We start from the raw sequence: 18,349 nt of genomic DNA on the forward strand, positions 1-18,349 counted from the left end.
CTCCTTGAGGTAGGCACCATCTTTTTGTTCTGTGTTTGTACAACGTTGAGCACCGTGGGGTCCCAGCCTATGACTGTGGTTCCTAGGTGCTATGGTAATGCAAATAATAAATAATAACAGTAACCACAGCACATTAGTAACAGTGTTTCTCTCCTTTCATGTCGACATATGGGGCATTACAGTTTCCTCTTCGAGCTGGAGGAGAAGTTTGAGGAGAACATGTTCAACTTTAACGTGTGTGACGTGGCTCTGAGACATGCCCCTGCATTCCGCAAGGTGTATCTACCATACGTGACAAATCAGACCTACCAAGAGCAGATTTTCCAGAGGCTAATGTAAGAACGCTGCTTTGTTCCCGTCTCACCCTCTGCTCTCCTTGCCGCACCTCATAAGTGCCCTTTATCAGCCAGGATAGAGCTAAGCAGTTGCGGGTTGCCCCCAGGTAGTCATGCCCCGTCTACAAGCGTGGGTGTATGAGAGCGGTCGGAGGCTTTCATCAGTGTTACAGAAACCATCCATTGGGAGGGCAGGGCTGGGAAGCTCCAGGCTCCTCTGGTTTAACAGCCATGGGAAGGGAAAGACTAATCAGCATTTGATTCTACCAAGTATCAGAGCCCCTTGTTGGAGAAGGCAGAAACAAGTAATTGCAGGTTCGTGCCACCCCATCCTACTGGAGGAGGCAGATACGACTGGCTGGAGGATTCAGTTCAGATTGGCTGTGGAGGGTAGAGTGGAGCAACTAATGCCCCCAGTGCCACACACCCCCTGCAGGAGAGAACAAATCAGAGCTGTAGGTCACTTCGATAATGACCCTTTATTGGGAGGGACCCCAACGCGGAATGAGGCTGCCTCAGTAACAACTCTCCCACTGCTATGTCCATACAAGAACCCAGTCCTCACGGAAGCTGCACACGTACTGCCTCCCTTCATCTCCTAGGGAAGGGCACCACCTAACAGGGCCACCCCTTGTACTCCCTCTCACTGCCACCTAATACTGAGGGAGGCTGCCTTGGTACTGATCCCTCCCTTCCACCCACCAGGGAAGTCTCAATTCCAAACAGAGAGGGCCTCCAGGATGCTGCCTGTGCTCTAGGGAAAGGAGGGAGGAGGAGCACACAGGCATTGCCTCTGCCTCTAGGGAAGTGCCCTAACCCATTGAGGGGGAAATTGGAATGTGGCTATTCCCTCCGTAGGGAAGGAGTCTCCCTGTTCCAAAGGGCTCTGGCTCACCAGGGAACAGCTTCTCTTGCCCACTGGAAAAGGGAGTGAACAGGGAAGTGGTAAAGTTTGCAGATGATACAAAATTATTCAAGATAGTTAAGTCCAAAGCTCACTGGGAAGAGTTTCCAAGGGAGCTCCCCAAAGTGGGTGACTGGGCAACAAAATGGCAGATGACATTCAACATTGACAAGTGCAAAGTAATTCACAACGGAACATATTATCCCAACTACACATATATAATGATGGGTTCTAAATTTGCTATTACCACTCAAGATCGATTTTGGACTCACCATGGATAGCTCTCTGAAAACTTCAGCTCAATGTTCAGCAGCAGTCAAAAAGGCTGACAATGTTAGGAACTATTAAGAAAGGAAGAGAAAACAAGACAGAATCTCATAATGCCACTATATACATCTATGGTGCGCCCACACCTTCAATAATGAGTTCAGTTCTGGTCACCCCATCTCAAAAAGGATATAGTGGAAGTGAAAAAGGTTCAGAGAAGGACAACAAAGATTATTAAGGGTATGGAACAGCTTCCATACAAAGAGAGACTAAAAGGATTAGGGCTGATCAGCTTAGAAAAGAGAAGCATAAGGGGGATATGATACAAGTCTGTAAAATCATGAATGGTGTGGGAAATGTTATTTACCCTTTTCCACAATATAACAGCTGGGGATCAGCTGATGAAATTAATGGTCAGCAAATTTAATACAAACAAGAGAAAGTACTTTTCCACACCACACACAGCTAACCTGTGGAACTCATTGCCATGGCATGTTGTGGGAGCCAAAAGAATAACTGGGTTTAAAAAAGAATTAGAAAAGTTCATAGAGGACAGATCCATCAAGTGGTATTAGCCAAGCTGGTCAGGGATGTTGCTCCAAGCATGGAGTTACCTAAACCTCTGACTGCCAGAAGCCAGGAGGGGAAGATGGGGTGGATCACTCCAGCTGCCCTATTCTGTACACACCCCCTACAGCTCTTGTACGGGCCACTGTCAGAGACAGGATACCGGGCCTGTTGGACCACTGGTCTGACCCAGTATGACCGTTCATCTGAGGAAGGAAGTAGGTCCCTATGATGCCACCTCAATATTACTTTCTCACTGCTACCCTGCTGAGACACCCAGTTCCCAAAGGGCCAGCCTGTAATCTACCTCTTCCCCAGCAGAAGGGTTTAACTCCATTGAGAGAGACAGATTGTTTCTCCCCCAGGGAAAGAGCCAGTTCCAAGGTAATGGGGGCTCTGCTGCTTGGTCGTATCAGACTGTGATCCTGCCCCTCCCCTTGTAGAAGGCACCATCACTTTGTTATTCTGTACAACTCCTAGATTTCTCTCTCTCTCTCTCTGGAAGGCACAGAAATGCAAAGTTCCAGCAAGTCCTGGAGAAACTGGAAAGTGCCAGTGTGTGCCAGCGCCTCTCCCTCAAATCCTTCCTCATTCTCCCCTTCCAACGCATCACCCGACTCAAACTCCTCCTACAGGTAAACAGCGAAGTGGTCGGAGGTCCCACAGTCCCCAGCCCATATTATTAACTCCTCCCTCACGGCACACTCAGACACGGGTCACTGCACAGGAATCCTGTCCGGCCTTGGACAGGGAAAGAAACAGGAGCTGAGGGGAACTGGAGAGAAGTTTGCCTGTTCAATGGCCTGCATAGCATGGTTGTGATAATCTTTGATAGTTGCTCTGACACCAACGCTGGCTATGTTATAAATGCTTACAGGCTCCCCTTCTAGAGTTTAGGAGTTTTTAATCATAGAATATCAGGGTTGGAAGGGACCTCAGGAGGTCATCTAGTCCAACCCCCTGCTCAAAGCAGGACCAATCCCCAGACAGATTTTTGCCCCAGATCCCTAAATGTAGGGTTACTATATCTCATAAATAAAAAAAGAGGACCCTCCACGGGCCATGGCCCTGCCCATTTCCCCACCCCTAGCCCCGCCCTAACTCCGCCCCCTCCTCCCTCCCACTCCCAGCCAGGGGGAAAGGGCTGCCCTAGTGCTACCAGCATCACGGTTTCCCGGGCAGCCCCCAGACCCTGCGCCCCCAGCCGGCACTTCCCCAGCGCAGCTGGAGCCTGGGAGGGGAAGCGCCCAGCAGGGTCTGGAGGCTGCCCAGCAAACCGTGAAGCCGGTAGCGCTCGGGCTTTGGGCAGCCCCTATGCCTCCGGACCCTGTGCCCCCAGCCGGGCACTTCCCCTCCGGGGCTCCAGCGGCTCTGCGTAACTTACACTGTATAAGTTACACAGAGCCGAAGAGGAGCAGAGCCCCCGCAGCTGGAGGCTCTGCTCCTCTTCGGCTCTGTTTAAGAGCCGGGCTGCCCCAGCGCTACCGGCTTTGGGCAGCCCCCGTGCCTCCGGACCCTGCACCACCGCAGCCCAGGAGGGGAAGTGCCCAGCTGGGGGCGCAGGGTCCGGAGGCAAGGAGGCTGCCCGAAGCCGGTAGCTCTCGGGGAGCCCGGTTCTTAAACAGAGCCTCCAGCGGCTGGGGCTCTGTGTAACTGACACTGTGTCAGTTACACAGAGCCCCTGTGGCTGGAGGCTCCAGCCCCCGCGGCTCTGCTCCTCCCCGACTCTTCGGCTCTGTTTAAGAGCCGGGCTGCCCGAGCGCTACCGGCTTCGGGCAGCCCCTGTGCCTCCAGACCCTGCGCCCCCAGCCGGGCACTTCCCCTCCCGGGCTCCGGCGGCGCAGGGTCTGGAGGCATGGGGCTGCCCGAAGCCGGTAGCGTTCAGGCAGCCCGGCTCTTAAACAGAGCCGCCATTTTCCCGGACATGTTCGGCTTTTTGGCAATTCCCCCCGAACGGGGGTTTGACTGCCGAAAAGCCGGACATGTCCGGGAAAAAGAGGACGTATGGTAACCCTACTAAATGGCCCCCTCAAGGATTGAACACACAACCCTGGGTTTAGCAGGCCAATGCTCAAACCACTGAGCTATCCCTCCCCTTCCCCAAAAGCTTTAAAAATACCTTGAACTGCACTTGGAAGCAAACAGGAGCCAATGTAATGTGCTCAATGTGCCTTACTGTTGGACAGACAGAAAGAAGTATTGAACAAATAAGAACCATGTTATTGTACCTAGGCTGTTTTGTGCCATGACTAGTGTTCATTTCCCCCCTACAGAAGTTATTGCATGTGATATTCGAGTCTAGTAGTACACTTGCAAAGACAGGAGCTGCATGCAGATTCCTGTGCTCGCTGGTTATCCTGATTCCCTCACGCTCACCTCCTGTCCTGGCCCTCTGCCCATTTCTCCCTTGCCACTGCTCATCCTGTTGTCTCCCTACACCTGCCCCCCCCCCATATCCACCTGCCCATCTCTTTTGTCCTTGGGGGTCCATTCTCTCAGCCTCCGTTCTGAGACACTTTTTGCGGTTGTTCTGCAGAATATATTGAAGAGAACCCCGCCCGAGTCGGATGAAGAAGTGCAGGCCACACAGGCTTATGATGCACTGGAGAAGGTAAGGAGCACCAGCCCATTCTCCACTAGCAGTGTTATTGCCAACCTGCCAGTGCTGCTTTAGGCAGTGAACCAAACAGCTGCAGGGACTCCCACAGCATGGGACTTCCATCAGGAACAGACTGAAATGCTCACATGATCTTACTTCTCATGTGCTAGTGCCACATGCTCTTGAAGTGTAAGCAGGGAGCCAAGGGCAAGAGCAGGGGCTGTTGGGCACGATGATGTCACACTACTTTCTTTAGTTTTCACTCTAGGCATTCTCTCGTGTGCTGATTGGCTGTTCATTCCCTTTGTCTTTCATTTAGCTCAATGGGTTTAAACAGAAACCTCCATCACAGTTCAGGGCAATTGCACCTGTATTTTCCCCTTGTGGTTCCAGCAGGGCACCCACTCTCAGGCTTCCAGCTCCCCAGCCATCAGATCTCTCAAGTAGAGACCCACGGCTCACTCCCTCCTGACCATGGTTTTGCTGGGCTGCACAGTTCCCTGCCTGTAATGAGTTCCCCTGCAAGTCAGACTGCCTCAGCAGGCCTGCTTTGCTTTCTCTTCAGAGGCTATAAACAGCCTAATTGCCCACAGTTACAAGCTACCACACAGTCCTTTCTAAACAAGCACATTTCTTAAGGTGAAAGCATTACAGAGAAAACGTTAAAAACACTAAAGGAACATACCCGCATTGTAAAAAGCTTACCAGAGCTTCCCCCCGCCACTTCCCCCCGCCAACTCCAACTGGGGCTGATCAGTCCTTCAAACCCCACCAAGGGGTCTTCCTGTGGTTACCAGTTAATAACTGTTAAATTCATGGGGGAGCTTGTTCTGAACCAAAAGTCCCTCCTTTTTGCAGCTTGGAGCTTTGATCTGCCTATTCCAAGAATAGGTAACCAGCAGACAATGCGTTTCTCCTCATGGCAGAAGGTTGGGTCCAGAGGTGGGAATTTGCATTTACCTCCTCCCAGGTATTTCCTAGAAAACCCACTCAACTTTGTTTGTCCCAAAGGTTCCTTCCTGTCTGGCACATTGTTTAAAGTTTTGAAGCTTATAACACTTCTCAGGGTTTATGGGGGTCACATCTCCCCCCTAGAAAACTTACGTACAATTCTACAATAATACATAAACTTTGCATCTTTAATGCAACAAACTCCAAAGCTACTTCATTCAATAAGGTTTTTCAAGGATATTGCAAGAAACTGCCATATCTGTCCCACCGCGCCCCCTCTCCTCCCCCACATATCATGACACTCACATACCACTTGCACAATCATCAATCCGTATGCTGTATCCCTTTCCCCTAACCTGTGTCTATTTAGACTGATGCTCTCGGGGCAGGACTGTCTACTACTTTGTGTTGGTACCGTGCCTGGCACAATGGGATGCCATTCTTGGTTGGTCACTATGCACTAAGATAAACAGGGCAATAATTTGAGTTCCTTGAGGAATCGTGATGCCACCCCCTCGTTGCAGGTATTCTCCACCCCTACAATTGCTCAGATTGTTTTTTGGACATGGTGTGCACGCTCTCCTATCCAATCTCACCCCTGCTCAAGTCTCATAGAACTGAGTCTCCCACAGAAGAGCAGCTATAGAGCATAGGAATTTGGGACCGTTGGGTGGGGGCAAGAATGTCACACACTGAATCCTACACCTTGCAGCAAAGTGGGTCCTAGATTGTACTTGAGCTAGTTCTGCCCATTAGAATGTTGTTCCCTTCTTCTGTAAATCCACCTTGCCATGCACTATTAGCAGCTGCTGGGTTTCAACCACATTAGACAGCTCTATATTTAAGGCTAAAGAACATCCTTCTCGTGTGTGGATAGGAAACAGATTTAGTGGAGCAGGAGGTGGGTCAGGACCATGCAAAGGTGGAGTTTGTGGTTAAGTATTATCTAATAACCCCCCAGCTTCCTGTATGCTTGAGATACTGCCTGTAGTAAGTATTGCTCCCAAATGACCAGTGACTTGCCCCAATTCCCAACAGGCAACAGTATTTTGGTGCATCTATTGCTCTCCATAGATCCTGGTATTATTGTAGCACCCAGTAGCCCTTTGGGCCAGGTGCTGTGCAAACACAGGACAAAGACATACTGTAAGCTATCTGGGGCTGGAACGAAGTATAAGACAAGAGACAACAGATGGGAGCACAAGGAAACAATAGCATGCTAGGCTGTGATCTTAATATACCAGCAGCCTAACCATTGTTGAGTTTCTTGTAGACATCACCAGCAAAGGAGGGACTTGAAGGTGGATAATGAACTAGTTCTGCAAATGTTTACAGGAGTGCCACCCAAGCCTAAAGGTGTTTGTTTGAAAATTTAACAAGTGGGTAGTGGAGGTGGACAGCCAATCGGAGGCAGGAGTTGACCCTTTGATACTGAATGATAGGTAGTATCATGATGCTAGCTAGGGTGGGGAGAGGCTGTGAAAGGCTTTTAATGTAGAAGACAAGTACCTTAGGTCTGATGTGCTACAGAAGGGAGAGCCAGTACAGCAAGGCAGAGTGAGGGGTGTCATGGTCAAAGCAACAGGCGAGGAGAGTGCTCTTTGCAGCAACATCCTTAACAGCTCGGAGCAGGACAAGACTGGATTTGTCAAAACCAGACATAAGGAGGTTGCAGTAACTGAGACATGACAACAGCACTCCTCACTCAGAGCGGAACTCAATATCAGGGACTAAACCTCCACAGTGAGTAAAACTGTTTGGCCGAGAAAGCACAGCATCCATCCGCTCTTTGGAAAATGAGGTTCTGGGAGAAAGAACCCTGAGGGTTGTGCCATCTATATCTATTCTATCCGCTCCCAACAACCTCTTCCTCCTTCCCCTCTGCAGCTCATAAAGGACTGCAACGAAAATGTCCAGCGCATGAAGAGCACTGAGGAATTGATCTACCTAAGACAAAAGATTGATTTTGAGTGCAAGGTAAGAACCCACCCGCTCCGATTTCTACTTTAGTCCTACCTACTACCCAGACCCAACACCACTAACTCATCACTGCACACTCAGTCTGTCGTCTCCCACCCCACCCTGTATTTTCCAATACCCGAGGAGCACTGGTGAACTAATACAGAGCTCACAGAAAATAGAGTTGCAGTACAAGGTGAGACACTCCCCTTGGGTTGCTCAGTAACTTGACCCCTCTTATCCCAGCACCTCACCCCTGTACAAGGATGGGAGCGAGAGCTGATTCTGGTGTCTACTCCCCTGCATTATGCCAGGGATGACAAGTTTTGAATCTACCCAATTCATCTACCTCATCCTGGGGTTGGAAGCAGCGGATTCAGGTCACAACTTGCCCACCTACAACAGGGGCTATGAGAGCAACCTCACCTTATGCCTTCAAGAAGGGGTTCCAGCCCTAATGCACCAACTTCCATGGGTATCTGATCATGGCATTCTTCCCTGTCTCACAGATATTCCCACTGGTCTCGCAGTCTAGGCGGCTGGTGAAGTGTGGTGAGCTGATGACTTTGGACGACAACACTCTGAGCCCCAAGTGGAAACTCACCACCCGCCACATCTACCTGCACCTCTTCAATGACTGCCTGCTCCTGTCCCGGCCCAGGGAGTGAGTCTCCCAGACTGCACCTCTCACTGACCTCTATAATTGCGGGTCCAGAAAGGGGTGGGGATGTTGGTGAGGCAGCATCCCTTCCCCCTCAGATTCCAGCCAGCAGATGGCAACCTTTATTGGCTAGACTGCTCAGTTTAGCACTCTCACATCTCATGAACAGCCTGCAAGCTTCATCATGCAGTACCTTCACTTCCAAACTCTTAATTATAGCATTCTTATGTCGTTCTACATATCTTCCTCCCCTTTGCACCTAACCCCCTTTATACTTCACAGCATAACTTAGTTCAGTCTAGTTTTGTTCAAGGCTAACGCATTTCTCTCCCAGCCTGTTTTAGCTTAAGGACTGTATGGATGACCGGAGAACCAGTGGGAATATGGCATGACAAGAACCTGAAACCTGAGTAGTTGAGGGAAAGGGATTCTTTAGTCCAGACTCTTTTTTTTTTAAGTTGTAAAATATTTAACCAGCGTCTGATGAACACTTGTGAGAAAAATGGTCAGACAGATTCAAACAATCCTGTCCCTTCCATTGAGGGACAAGTAAAATCCTGTTCCAATTCTCTGGTCCTCCAAGAAGACCTCTAACAAAGGCAGAGAAGATGAGACTTTTTATGTTTAAGGTGGAACTCCCCCTCCCCCCCCCCCACACACACCCCTTTTAAACCTTCTTGACCTATCAAAGCAGCAAGAAAGAGCCCAAACCCCAATGTTTTATCCTGTGTACGTGACTTCTAAACCTAACACAGTTTTTCTAATTCCCCCTCTCTTTCCCTTTAGGGGTGGGCGCTTTGTCGTGTTTGATCATGCTGCATTTTCAGATGTACGTGGGGAGAAGTGTGAGATGAAGCTGCACGGGACAAACAAAAACCTTTTCCGCCTTTTTCTCCTTAAGAACAACCAAGGGAAAAGCGTGCAATTCCTCTTTCGTACAGAGACACAGTAAGAGCCAGAGATTATTCCCACTGAATCCTAACACCACTTATACATATGGTTGCAGCTGCCAAAACCCTATACCTCTCTCAGCTGCCTAAATGCCCAACATCCCCTGCTGCTTCTGAGACCTAGAGGACACTCTCTTACAATGAAGTTGCAAGCCTCCCACCACACTTTCCAATTATCCCAACGCGCTGTCATCTTGACCCCTTAATCCCATCCACTGAGTCATCTTTCTCCGCCCCGTCCTGTACCCTTGTCCTGTTCCATACCCTCTTCTCAGTTACCCCATTGAACAACTACCCAGGCAGATATCTCAAGCTCCTAACACCGTATCTGGGGTATCAACCCCCAAAATGGGGGAAATCATTTTTTCAACCCCTTTCTCTTCCCTCCTTCATTTAGCCCCAAATTCTCACTAATCCTTCACTTTCCCCATTTAGCATTCTCTTTCACTTCCCCAAGAGGTGGTGGCAGGCACTTCTTTTCTCCAATCCCTCCCTACACAAACACCGCCCCCACCCTCAATATCCCTGGCTCCTCCACTCTTATCTCTCCAGCATCTGTATTTTGGTATTTTCCAGCAGTGAGAAGCTGCGGTGGATCTCCGCTCTGGCGCCACCACGAGGAGAACCGGATCTCTTAGAAAACCCTGGTGAGACTGCTCAGGCGCTGCAGGCCTGGGTGGGAGGACTTGCCTAGGGGACAGAGTTGTGTCCCAGTGAGGAGGAAGATATAAGGGTAACATGGACGTAGGAGTGAATCTGAAGAGGAACATTCACCCTCCCCTTTACTTATTTTACAAATGTCAAACTTGACTCGTTTCCGCCCCCCCTCATCTCCAGACGATGCCCCTCCGTCTCTATCTTCCCCATCCCCTCCACAGCTTTAGACACTCATCACAGGTGTCACCCCTAACACGAGTGCTCTTCCATCTCCCCACTTTTCAGATGCTGGGCCTCACCCTAAAGGTGTCTCCCTCATCCCTCAGGTGTTGTGCCCAACCCTCATGTTCTTCCTTCCTTGGGGAGAATGCGGTACCCAACACTTGCAATCCCTCTCACTCCTCCAGCCTGCTCACGCTCTTCACCCCTCTCTCTCTCTCTCTCTCTCTCTCAGACTCACCTCAGGTTCAGTGCATACGGACATACAAAGCTCGGGAGAATGACGAGCTGGCTCTGGAGAAAGCAGATATCATCATGGTCATGCAGAACAGCAACGACGGTGAGTGGAACAAGCGGTGATCTTCTTGGAGAAGGGGGGTGAAAACTGAGTCATCTCTTTGATGACAGGGCCATTAGGCTATATAAGGGATGGAGAGGGAAGCTTTCTTCTCAGAACATATCTTGCCTGCCTATTATCCGGGGTCTCAATTAGACCATTAAACAAATAGACCATGTGGCTTGAAGGTTGCAAGGGGATCTCTTTTTGGCTTATGTCTTGTTCTAGCTTGCTCAGTTAGGATGGGGCTTTTTGGGGGTGGGAAAAGGGAAATCTCAGCCAGTTTGTCCCATGTTCTCTGTGTCTGCCTCTACCCCTGCAGGCTGGATGGAAGGAGTGAAACTCTCAGATGGAGAGAGAGGCTGGTTTCCCTCAGAGCATGTGGAAATAATCTCCAGCAAACACGCACGCCAGATGAACCTGAAGGAGGAACAGCGTGTGAAGAATGCCAAACAGCAGGTCTTCTGCAAGAAATAGGATTCTCCACTTCCTGTTGCAAACTGTACAGTCTCTCTGGTATGGAGAAACCTGACTTAAGAAATCCTCTCTCTACCACATTCTGGAAGAAACAACTCTGCAGAAATAAAAAATGAGCACTTAATACTGTCAGACAAAGTGCTTCTACTAAAGAAAGCAGGAATTCAGCCAGGAGTAAATAAATTCACTTCTACCGCCTCTGTAGTCATGGTGAGACCAAGGAAGGAAAAGAAGCTGCATATATTGCTTGCTTTGTAGTAGTAGGGAGGGAATATAAGAGAGCAGAGGACTGGGACTCAGGACTCTTGGAAATCTGTGCCTGATTTTGCCACTGACAAGATGTGTGACCCTGGGCAAGTCACTTCCGAACTCTGCCTCAGTTTCCCCATCTGTAAAACGGGGATAATACTTACCTACCTCACGGGATGTTGTGAGGCTAAATTCATTCATATTTGTAAAGCGCTTTGAGTTCCTGAGAAGAAAGGCACTATAGTCATGTAAAGCACACTGTAGTTAAGGTTGAGAAGAGCTTTTCATTTCAACCTCTTCTTAGGGTTCTTTAAGTGGTTTTAATTTCCCAAATATTTTCATTTAAGATAATATATAATGGACCAAATTTTCTGTTGATGTAAGTGGGTACAATTCCAGTAACTTCAAAGGCGTTCCACACTTTTATACCAGCTCAGTTTAACCCAGAGTCTCAGCAAAAGATAAGGTTTAGATAGTATGAGAAAAATCCATTAGAGTTAGGTAAGCATGGGGAAAGAAATTTTTCCCTCTAAAATGTTTTTCCAGACCTTCTTTTGGAAAAATTTTCAAAAACGATTAGTGATTTTTGGGCGCTCAACCTGAGATACTTTGAAGGAGCCTGAGTTTCAGGAAGTTCTGGTCACCTGCCTTTGGAAAACAGTGTCCCATAATCACTAGTCACTTTTGAAACTCTTGACCAAGGTTATGTTTTACATGTTGGCATATGCTCTGTATTTAAATTTAGTTGTTCTTGAATGGCAGGAAAGTGGAACTGCACTGCGTATGCTTAATCTATTATAGCAGATGTGATGCAACACGCAACATTTTGCACAATTATAAAACATAAGGAAATCTATAAACTATAGATATTTTTAAGCAAAACATGTAACTGCAGTTTGTTAAGGTTCCATTTCTGTGCAGTCATCAGGTTTTAAGTGCAGCTTATGTGCAGAATCTATCCACTGGAGAACACTGCTTCAAACTGTAAAATATTTTTTCTTCTGTATTAAACAAAGGAGGATTTTTGCCTGTAATTATGCTAAGACAACATCAAGGTTGAGAATTTAAACACAGCAAAGTACGAAAGCAACACATGTAACCTTCTTGCTTCTAACGTATTTGAAGAATTATTGACCTTTGTATCTCTGGATCTTTGTAATATCCTTTTGATTTCCCTGGCATAGTTTGTTCCAGCCTATTTATGCCAGTCATTTGAACTGGATTTACATTTTTTTTAACCTAATAAACTTATGCACTTCTCCAGTTAGGATATATAGGTTTACCTGTTCCGTTGCAGTTAGCTTAGCTTATCTTTTTATAGGAACATAAGCTCTGTGCCTGTAACAGTTGCCAACATTTGAACACTCCCCTCACCCCCCAAAACTAATTTTTCATATACGACGACCCTCCCACATCATTTCAGCTGGGTAAGACTTCGCTTTTTTTCTCTGCATTGACATCTTTCTTCACTTCTACAGCAGCCATGGCATAGAACATTACATGGTGTAGTTAGAATGAAATGACTGCCCCTCTAACCTCCATACCACATGCATCATCTGTCACCAGTATACCAAGGTGACCTGGGAGGATGATCTATTGAGAGAGGACATTTAGTATACACCATACTGATACTGAAGGACAAGATGGTTATGATGTCCTGCTAGCCATTCAAAAGACTGGTCCACAGACTGTACAGTGCCTCCTTAGAGAGAACTAAAACTGATCCTAGGTCCACTTTTAACAGCTGAAATCAGTGCTTGGAAAGGGGGTAAAGGTGAGTCCTAACTTCAAACCAAAGGTAATGACAGACTAACAAAGGTAATCCTCAGCCACCCACCTAAACTTCTATCATAGTCCAAACACAAGATTCCAAACTACATGCCATGATTTCATTTGTACCATGTATGCATCTGGGACAAACTCATGGTTGTCATGAGTTCCTGAGTCACCTTTACGGAGTGAAGTTACTCAAGAGAATAAGCCTGCATGAAAACTCTCAAGTCAGTCTGAGATTCAGTCATGCAGCTATTTCAACTTTAAACTTGTCCCAGGAATGCAAAGTTATCAAGTCTGTTTCTGAGGGGGGGGGGGAAGGTTGTAGGAACATAGGAATTGTCATGTGAGATCAGACCCATGATCCATCTAGTGCAGTACCCTGTCTGACAGTGATTAGTACCAGATATTTCAGAGAAAGATACAAGAAACCCTGCAACAAGAAACTTTGAAACAAATCTGTCCATAGGACAGTTCATTTGTTACCTCTAGCAGGTAAAGACTGGCATAAACCTCTAAGCATGAGGCTTACCCCTTCTAAAAAAATAAAGTTTAAAAAAATTTCATAATTGAAACTCTGATGTTTTCATTAACTATATAAATCCCAATCCTGGATGTATTTTTTTTTTTTTTGGTAGCCTGCTAAACTCAGTTTCAATTCCATTGTAGCATTGAGTTCTGTAGGCTTACTATGCACTGGATTAAAGAGTGTTTCCTTTTATCTATATTAAATTTACTGCCCTTCAAATTGGTTGAATATTCCCTTGTTCTCGTATTAGGAGAGATTGGGCACTTGTGTTTATTGTTCAATTTCTACACCAATTGGTTTTGTACATCTAAAATCAGTTGCAGACTATTACAGCTTCTTTCCTAACCATCTCTCAGCGCATGCACAAAAAAAAAAAAAAAAAAAAATATCTATAGAGGTGCTAACACAAAGCTTGCTGTATCATTCAGCCCAGTCTTAGTTATAGAAGCAGTCAGGGCCTCATCCACAAGCAAATGATGGATAGTGATCATTTGATTCATCACCAAGTTTGCATTGAACAACATGAACAGAAAGGGCAAGGTCACGGCCAGCCAGTTCCCTATCATACTGAGGAATGATCTCAAACGATACTAGTGAGACATATGGGCAAACTGGATCTATGAGAAAGCCTCAGCCTACCCTGCCTTTCCATGTTCATCAATAGGAATCAGAGACCCCAATCACCAATGAGCCTACATCACCCTCTCATCATGTAACTCCTTACTGATCCCTCAGGGTCCCTAGGGTGGGTAAGGATCTAGACTTCCCCAGTAGAGTATAAGGGTATCACAGACCTTTCGCCACCATGCTGAGGACAAGTTGGCATTTCTATAAATTGAAACAGAGGCCACTTTTTCAGGGCTCTCCTTTTATCTCCACCACCTCAATCCATATATAAAGAAACAACCAATTCAATTAAACATCCCAGCCAATGCAATAAACCATTCCACCTACTGCCACATACATTAAAAGAGTCTAGTTACACACAACTGAATACAGTATTCCAGGTGTGGTTGTCTCAGTACTAGAGAAACAGAACACAGGTAGTAGTGGAATTCAAAAAAATAACGAGGAGTCTGGTGGCACCTTAAAGACTAACAGATTTATTTGGGCATAAGCTTTTGTGGGTAAAAAACCCCACTTCTTCAGATGCATGGAGTGAAAAGTACAGATGTAGGCATAAATATACTGACACACGAAGAAAAGGGAATTACCTTACAAGTGGAGAACCACTGCTAACAGGGCCAACCCAATCAGGGTGGATGTGATCCACTCCCAATAATTGATGAGGAGGTGTCAATATCAAAAGAGAAGGAAAATTGCTTTTGTAGTGAGCCAGCCACTCCCAGTCCCTATTCAAGCCCAAATTAATGGTGTTAAATTTGCAAATGAATTGTAGCTCTTTCTCTTTGAAGTCTGTTTTTGAAGGGTTTTTTTGTTGAAGTATGGCTACTTTTAAATCTGTTATAGAATGATAGAATGTCCAGGGAGATTGAAGTGCTCTCCTACCGGCTTTTGTATGTTACCATTCCTGATGTCTGATTTGTGTCCATTTATTCTTTTATGTAAAGACTGTCCAGTTTGGCCAATGTACATGGCAGAGGGGCATTGCTGGCACATGATGGCATATATCACATTAGTAGATGTGCAGGTGAATGAGCCGCTGATGGTGTGGCTGATGTGGTTGGGTCCTCTGATGGTGTCGCTAGAGTAGATATGGGGACAGAGTAGGCAATGAAGTTTGTTACAGGGATTGGTTCATGGGTTAGTGTTTCTGTGGTGTGGTGTGTAGCTGCTGTTGAGTATTTGCTTCAGGTTGGGGGGCTGTCTGTAAGTGAGAACTGGCCTGCCTCCCAAGGTCTGTGAGAGTGAGATCATTTTCCAGGATAGGTTGTAGATAGTTGATGATGTGCTGGAGAGGTTTTAGCTGGGGGCTGTACGTGATGGCCAGTGGTGTTCTGTTATTTTCCTTGTTGGGCTGGTCCTGTAGAAGGTGACTTCTGGGTACCCGTCTTGCTCTGTCAATCTGTTTCCTCACTTCCCGAGGTGGGTATTGTAGTTTTAAGAATGCTTGATGAAGATCTTGTAGATGTTTGTCTCTGTCTGAGGGATTAGAGCAAATTCGATTATATCTTAGGGCTTGGCTGTAGACAATGGAGCGTGTGATGTGGTCTGGATGAAAGCTGAAGGCATGTAGGTAAGTATAACGGTCAGAAGGTTTCCATTATAGGGTGGTGTTTATGTGACCATCACTTATTTGCACTGTAGTGTCCAGGAAGTGGATCTCTTGTGCGGACTGGTCCAGGCTGAGGTTGATGGTGGGGTGGAAATTGTTGAAATCCAGGTGGAATTCTTCAAGGGCCTCCTTCCTGTGGGTCCATATGATGAAGATGTCATCAATGTAGTGCAAGTAGAGGAGGGGCACTAGGGGACGAGAGCTGAGGAAGCGTTGTTCTAAGTCAGCCATAAAAATGTTGGCATACTGTGGGGCCATGCGGGTACCCATAGCAGTGCCGCTGACTTGAAGTTGTCCCCAAATCTGAAATGGTTGTGGATGAGGACAAAGTCACAAAGTTCAGCCACCAGGTATGCTGTGGCCTCATCAGGGATATTGTTCCTGACAGCTTGTAGTCCATCCTCATGTGGAATATTGGTGTAAAGAGCTTCTACATCCTGGTGGTCAGGATGGTGTTTTCAGGAAGATCACCAATGCATTGTAGTTTCCTCAGGAAGTCCATGGTGTCTCGAATATAGCTGGGAGTGCTGGTAGCGTAGGGTCTGAGGAGAGAGTCCAAATAGCCAGATAATCCTGCTGTAAGAGTGCTAATGCCTGAGATGATGGGGTGTCCAGGGTTTCCAGGTTTATGGATCTTGAGTAGCAGATAGAATACCCCTGGTCGGGGCTCTAGGGGTATGTCTGAGTAGATTTGTTCCTGTGCTATAGCAGGGAGTTTCTTGAGCAGATGGTGTAGTTTCTTTTGGTACTCCTCAGTGGAATCGGAGGATAGTGGCCTGTAGAATGTGGTGTTGGAGAGTTGCCTGGCAGCGTCCTGTTCATATTCTGACCTGTTCATGATGACTACAGCACCTCCTTTGTCAGCCCCTTTAATTATAATGTCAGAGTTGTTTCTGAGGCTGTGGATGGCATTGCATTCTGCATGGCTGAGGTTATGGGGCAAGCGATGCTGTTTGTTCACAATTTCAGCCTGTGCACGTCTGTGGAAGCACTCTGTGTAGAAGTCCAGTCTGTCATTTCGACCACCAGGAGGAGTCCACGCAGAATTCTTCTTCTTGTAGTGTTGGTAGGATGGTTCCTGTGGGGTCAGTGAACTGTTCAGTGGTGTGTTGAAAACATTCCTTGAGTCGGAGGCGGCGAAAGTAGGTCTTCCAGATCACCGCAGAACTGTATCATGTTTGTGAGGGTGGTAGGGCAGAAAGAGAGTCCCTGAGATAGGACAGACTTTTCTGCCAGGATAAGTGTGTGGTTGGATAGATTAACAATATTGTTGGGTGAGTTAAGGGTACCACTGTTGTAGCCCCTTGTGGCATGTAGGAGTTTAGATAGTTTACTGTTCTTTTTCCTCTATAGAAAAGTAAAGTGTGCATTGTAAATGGCTTGTCTCCTTTTCGTAAAGTCCAGCCACGTGGAAGTTTGTGTGGAAGGTTGGTTTTGTATGAGAGTCTCCAGTTTTGAGAGCTCATTCTCGATCTTCTCCTGTTTGCTGTACAGGATGCTGATCAGGTGGTTCCTCAGTTTCTTTGAGAGTGTGTGGCATAATCTCTCACCATAGTAAGTGTAGTATGTCGATTGCAATGGATTTTTTACCTTCAGTCCATTTGATATGATGTCCATCTGTTCACACTTGGAGAGGAAGACGAAGTCTGTCTGTATCTGTGCAAGTTTTTTGATGAGGTTGATCAATCATTTGCATTGATTTAAAGATAATCAATGCAAATGAGCAAAGGCCTAGGGAGAGTCACTCTATGAGACGAGATGAAAAATTAAGGCCCTTATCCTGCCATGAGCTCTATGCAGACAGGCCTCTGCGCCCATGTGGAGCACATTGCAAGACTGGGCCTAAAGTCTGTGTTTTTGCTAAAAGATGACAGTAGGGTTGCCAACTTTCTAATCGGACAAAACCAAACAGCCCTGCCCTGCCCTATTCCCCGAGGACCTGCCCCTTCTCCAAGCCCCCACCTCTGCTCACTCCATCTCCCCCCTCCCTCCGTCCCTCGCTCTCCCCCATCCTCATTCATTTTCACTGGGCTGGGGCAGGGGATTAGGGTGCGGGGGTGGTAGTGAGGGCTCCGGCTGGGGGTGCGGGCTCTGGGCTGGGGCCAGGGATGAGGGTTTGGGGTGCAGGAGTGGGCTCAGGGCTGGGGCAGGGTGTTGGGAGGGTGTGGGCTCTGGGAGGGAGTTTGGATGCAGGAGGGGACTCTGGGCTGGGGAAGAGGTTTGGGGTGCAGGGTCCAGGCAGTGCTTGCCCTGGCTCTCAGGAAGTGGCCACCAGGTCCCTGCAGCCCCCAGGTGCATGGGCAGCCAGGGCGGCTCTGCCCGCTGCCCTTGTGCCTTCAGACGCTGCCCCTCAGCTCTCATTGGTCATGGTTCCCAGCCAATGGGAGCTGTAGAGCTGGCCCTCAGGGCAGGAGCAGTGCATGGCGCCTCCCTAGATGCCCATGCATCTAGAGGCTGCAGGGACCTGGCAGCCACTTCGGGAGCCACACGGAGCTAGGGCAGGCAGGGAGCTTGCCTTAGCCCCGGACCCCCACTGCACCACCGACTGGACTTTTAACGGTGCAGTCGGCAGTGCCGACTGGAGCCACCAGGGTCCTTTTTTGACCAGGCATTCCAGTCGAAAACTGGACACCTGGCAACCCTAGATGACAGTGAAGATATCATAGCCAAGCGCAAGTA

General features: G+C 47.7%; 1 protein-coding gene across 3 annotated transcripts in view; it reads left to right on the plus strand.

Moving 5' to 3' along the window:
• ARHGEF5 (Rho guanine nucleotide exchange factor 5) overlaps nt 1–12,399 on the plus strand; it is a 47,926-nt gene extending 35,527 nt beyond the window's left edge. For all 3 annotated transcript variants that reach the window (XM_065570684.1, XM_008165430.4, XM_065570692.1), the window contains 9 exons: nt 183–335; nt 2,579–2,708; nt 4,610–4,684; nt 7,511–7,600; nt 8,092–8,246; nt 9,030–9,191; nt 9,770–9,840; nt 10,305–10,409; nt 10,729–12,399. In XM_065570684.1, the coding sequence (XP_065426756.1) occupies nt 183–335; nt 2,579–2,708; nt 4,610–4,684; nt 7,511–7,600; nt 8,092–8,246; nt 9,030–9,191; nt 9,770–9,840; nt 10,305–10,409; nt 10,729–10,883 (1,096 nt within the window). In that variant the 3' untranslated portion in view covers nt 10,884–12,399. The remainder of the gene's footprint in view (nt 1–182; nt 336–2,578; nt 2,709–4,609; nt 4,685–7,510; nt 7,601–8,091; nt 8,247–9,029; nt 9,192–9,769; nt 9,841–10,304; nt 10,410–10,728) is intronic.
• Nucleotides 12,400–18,349: the final 5,950 nt, after the last annotated feature.

This window comes from Chrysemys picta, chromosome 1, assembly GCF_011386835.1.
Source record: "Chrysemys picta bellii isolate R12L10 chromosome 1, ASM1138683v2, whole genome shotgun sequence".
Taxonomy (NCBI): domain Eukaryota; kingdom Metazoa; phylum Chordata; order Testudines; family Emydidae; genus Chrysemys; species Chrysemys picta.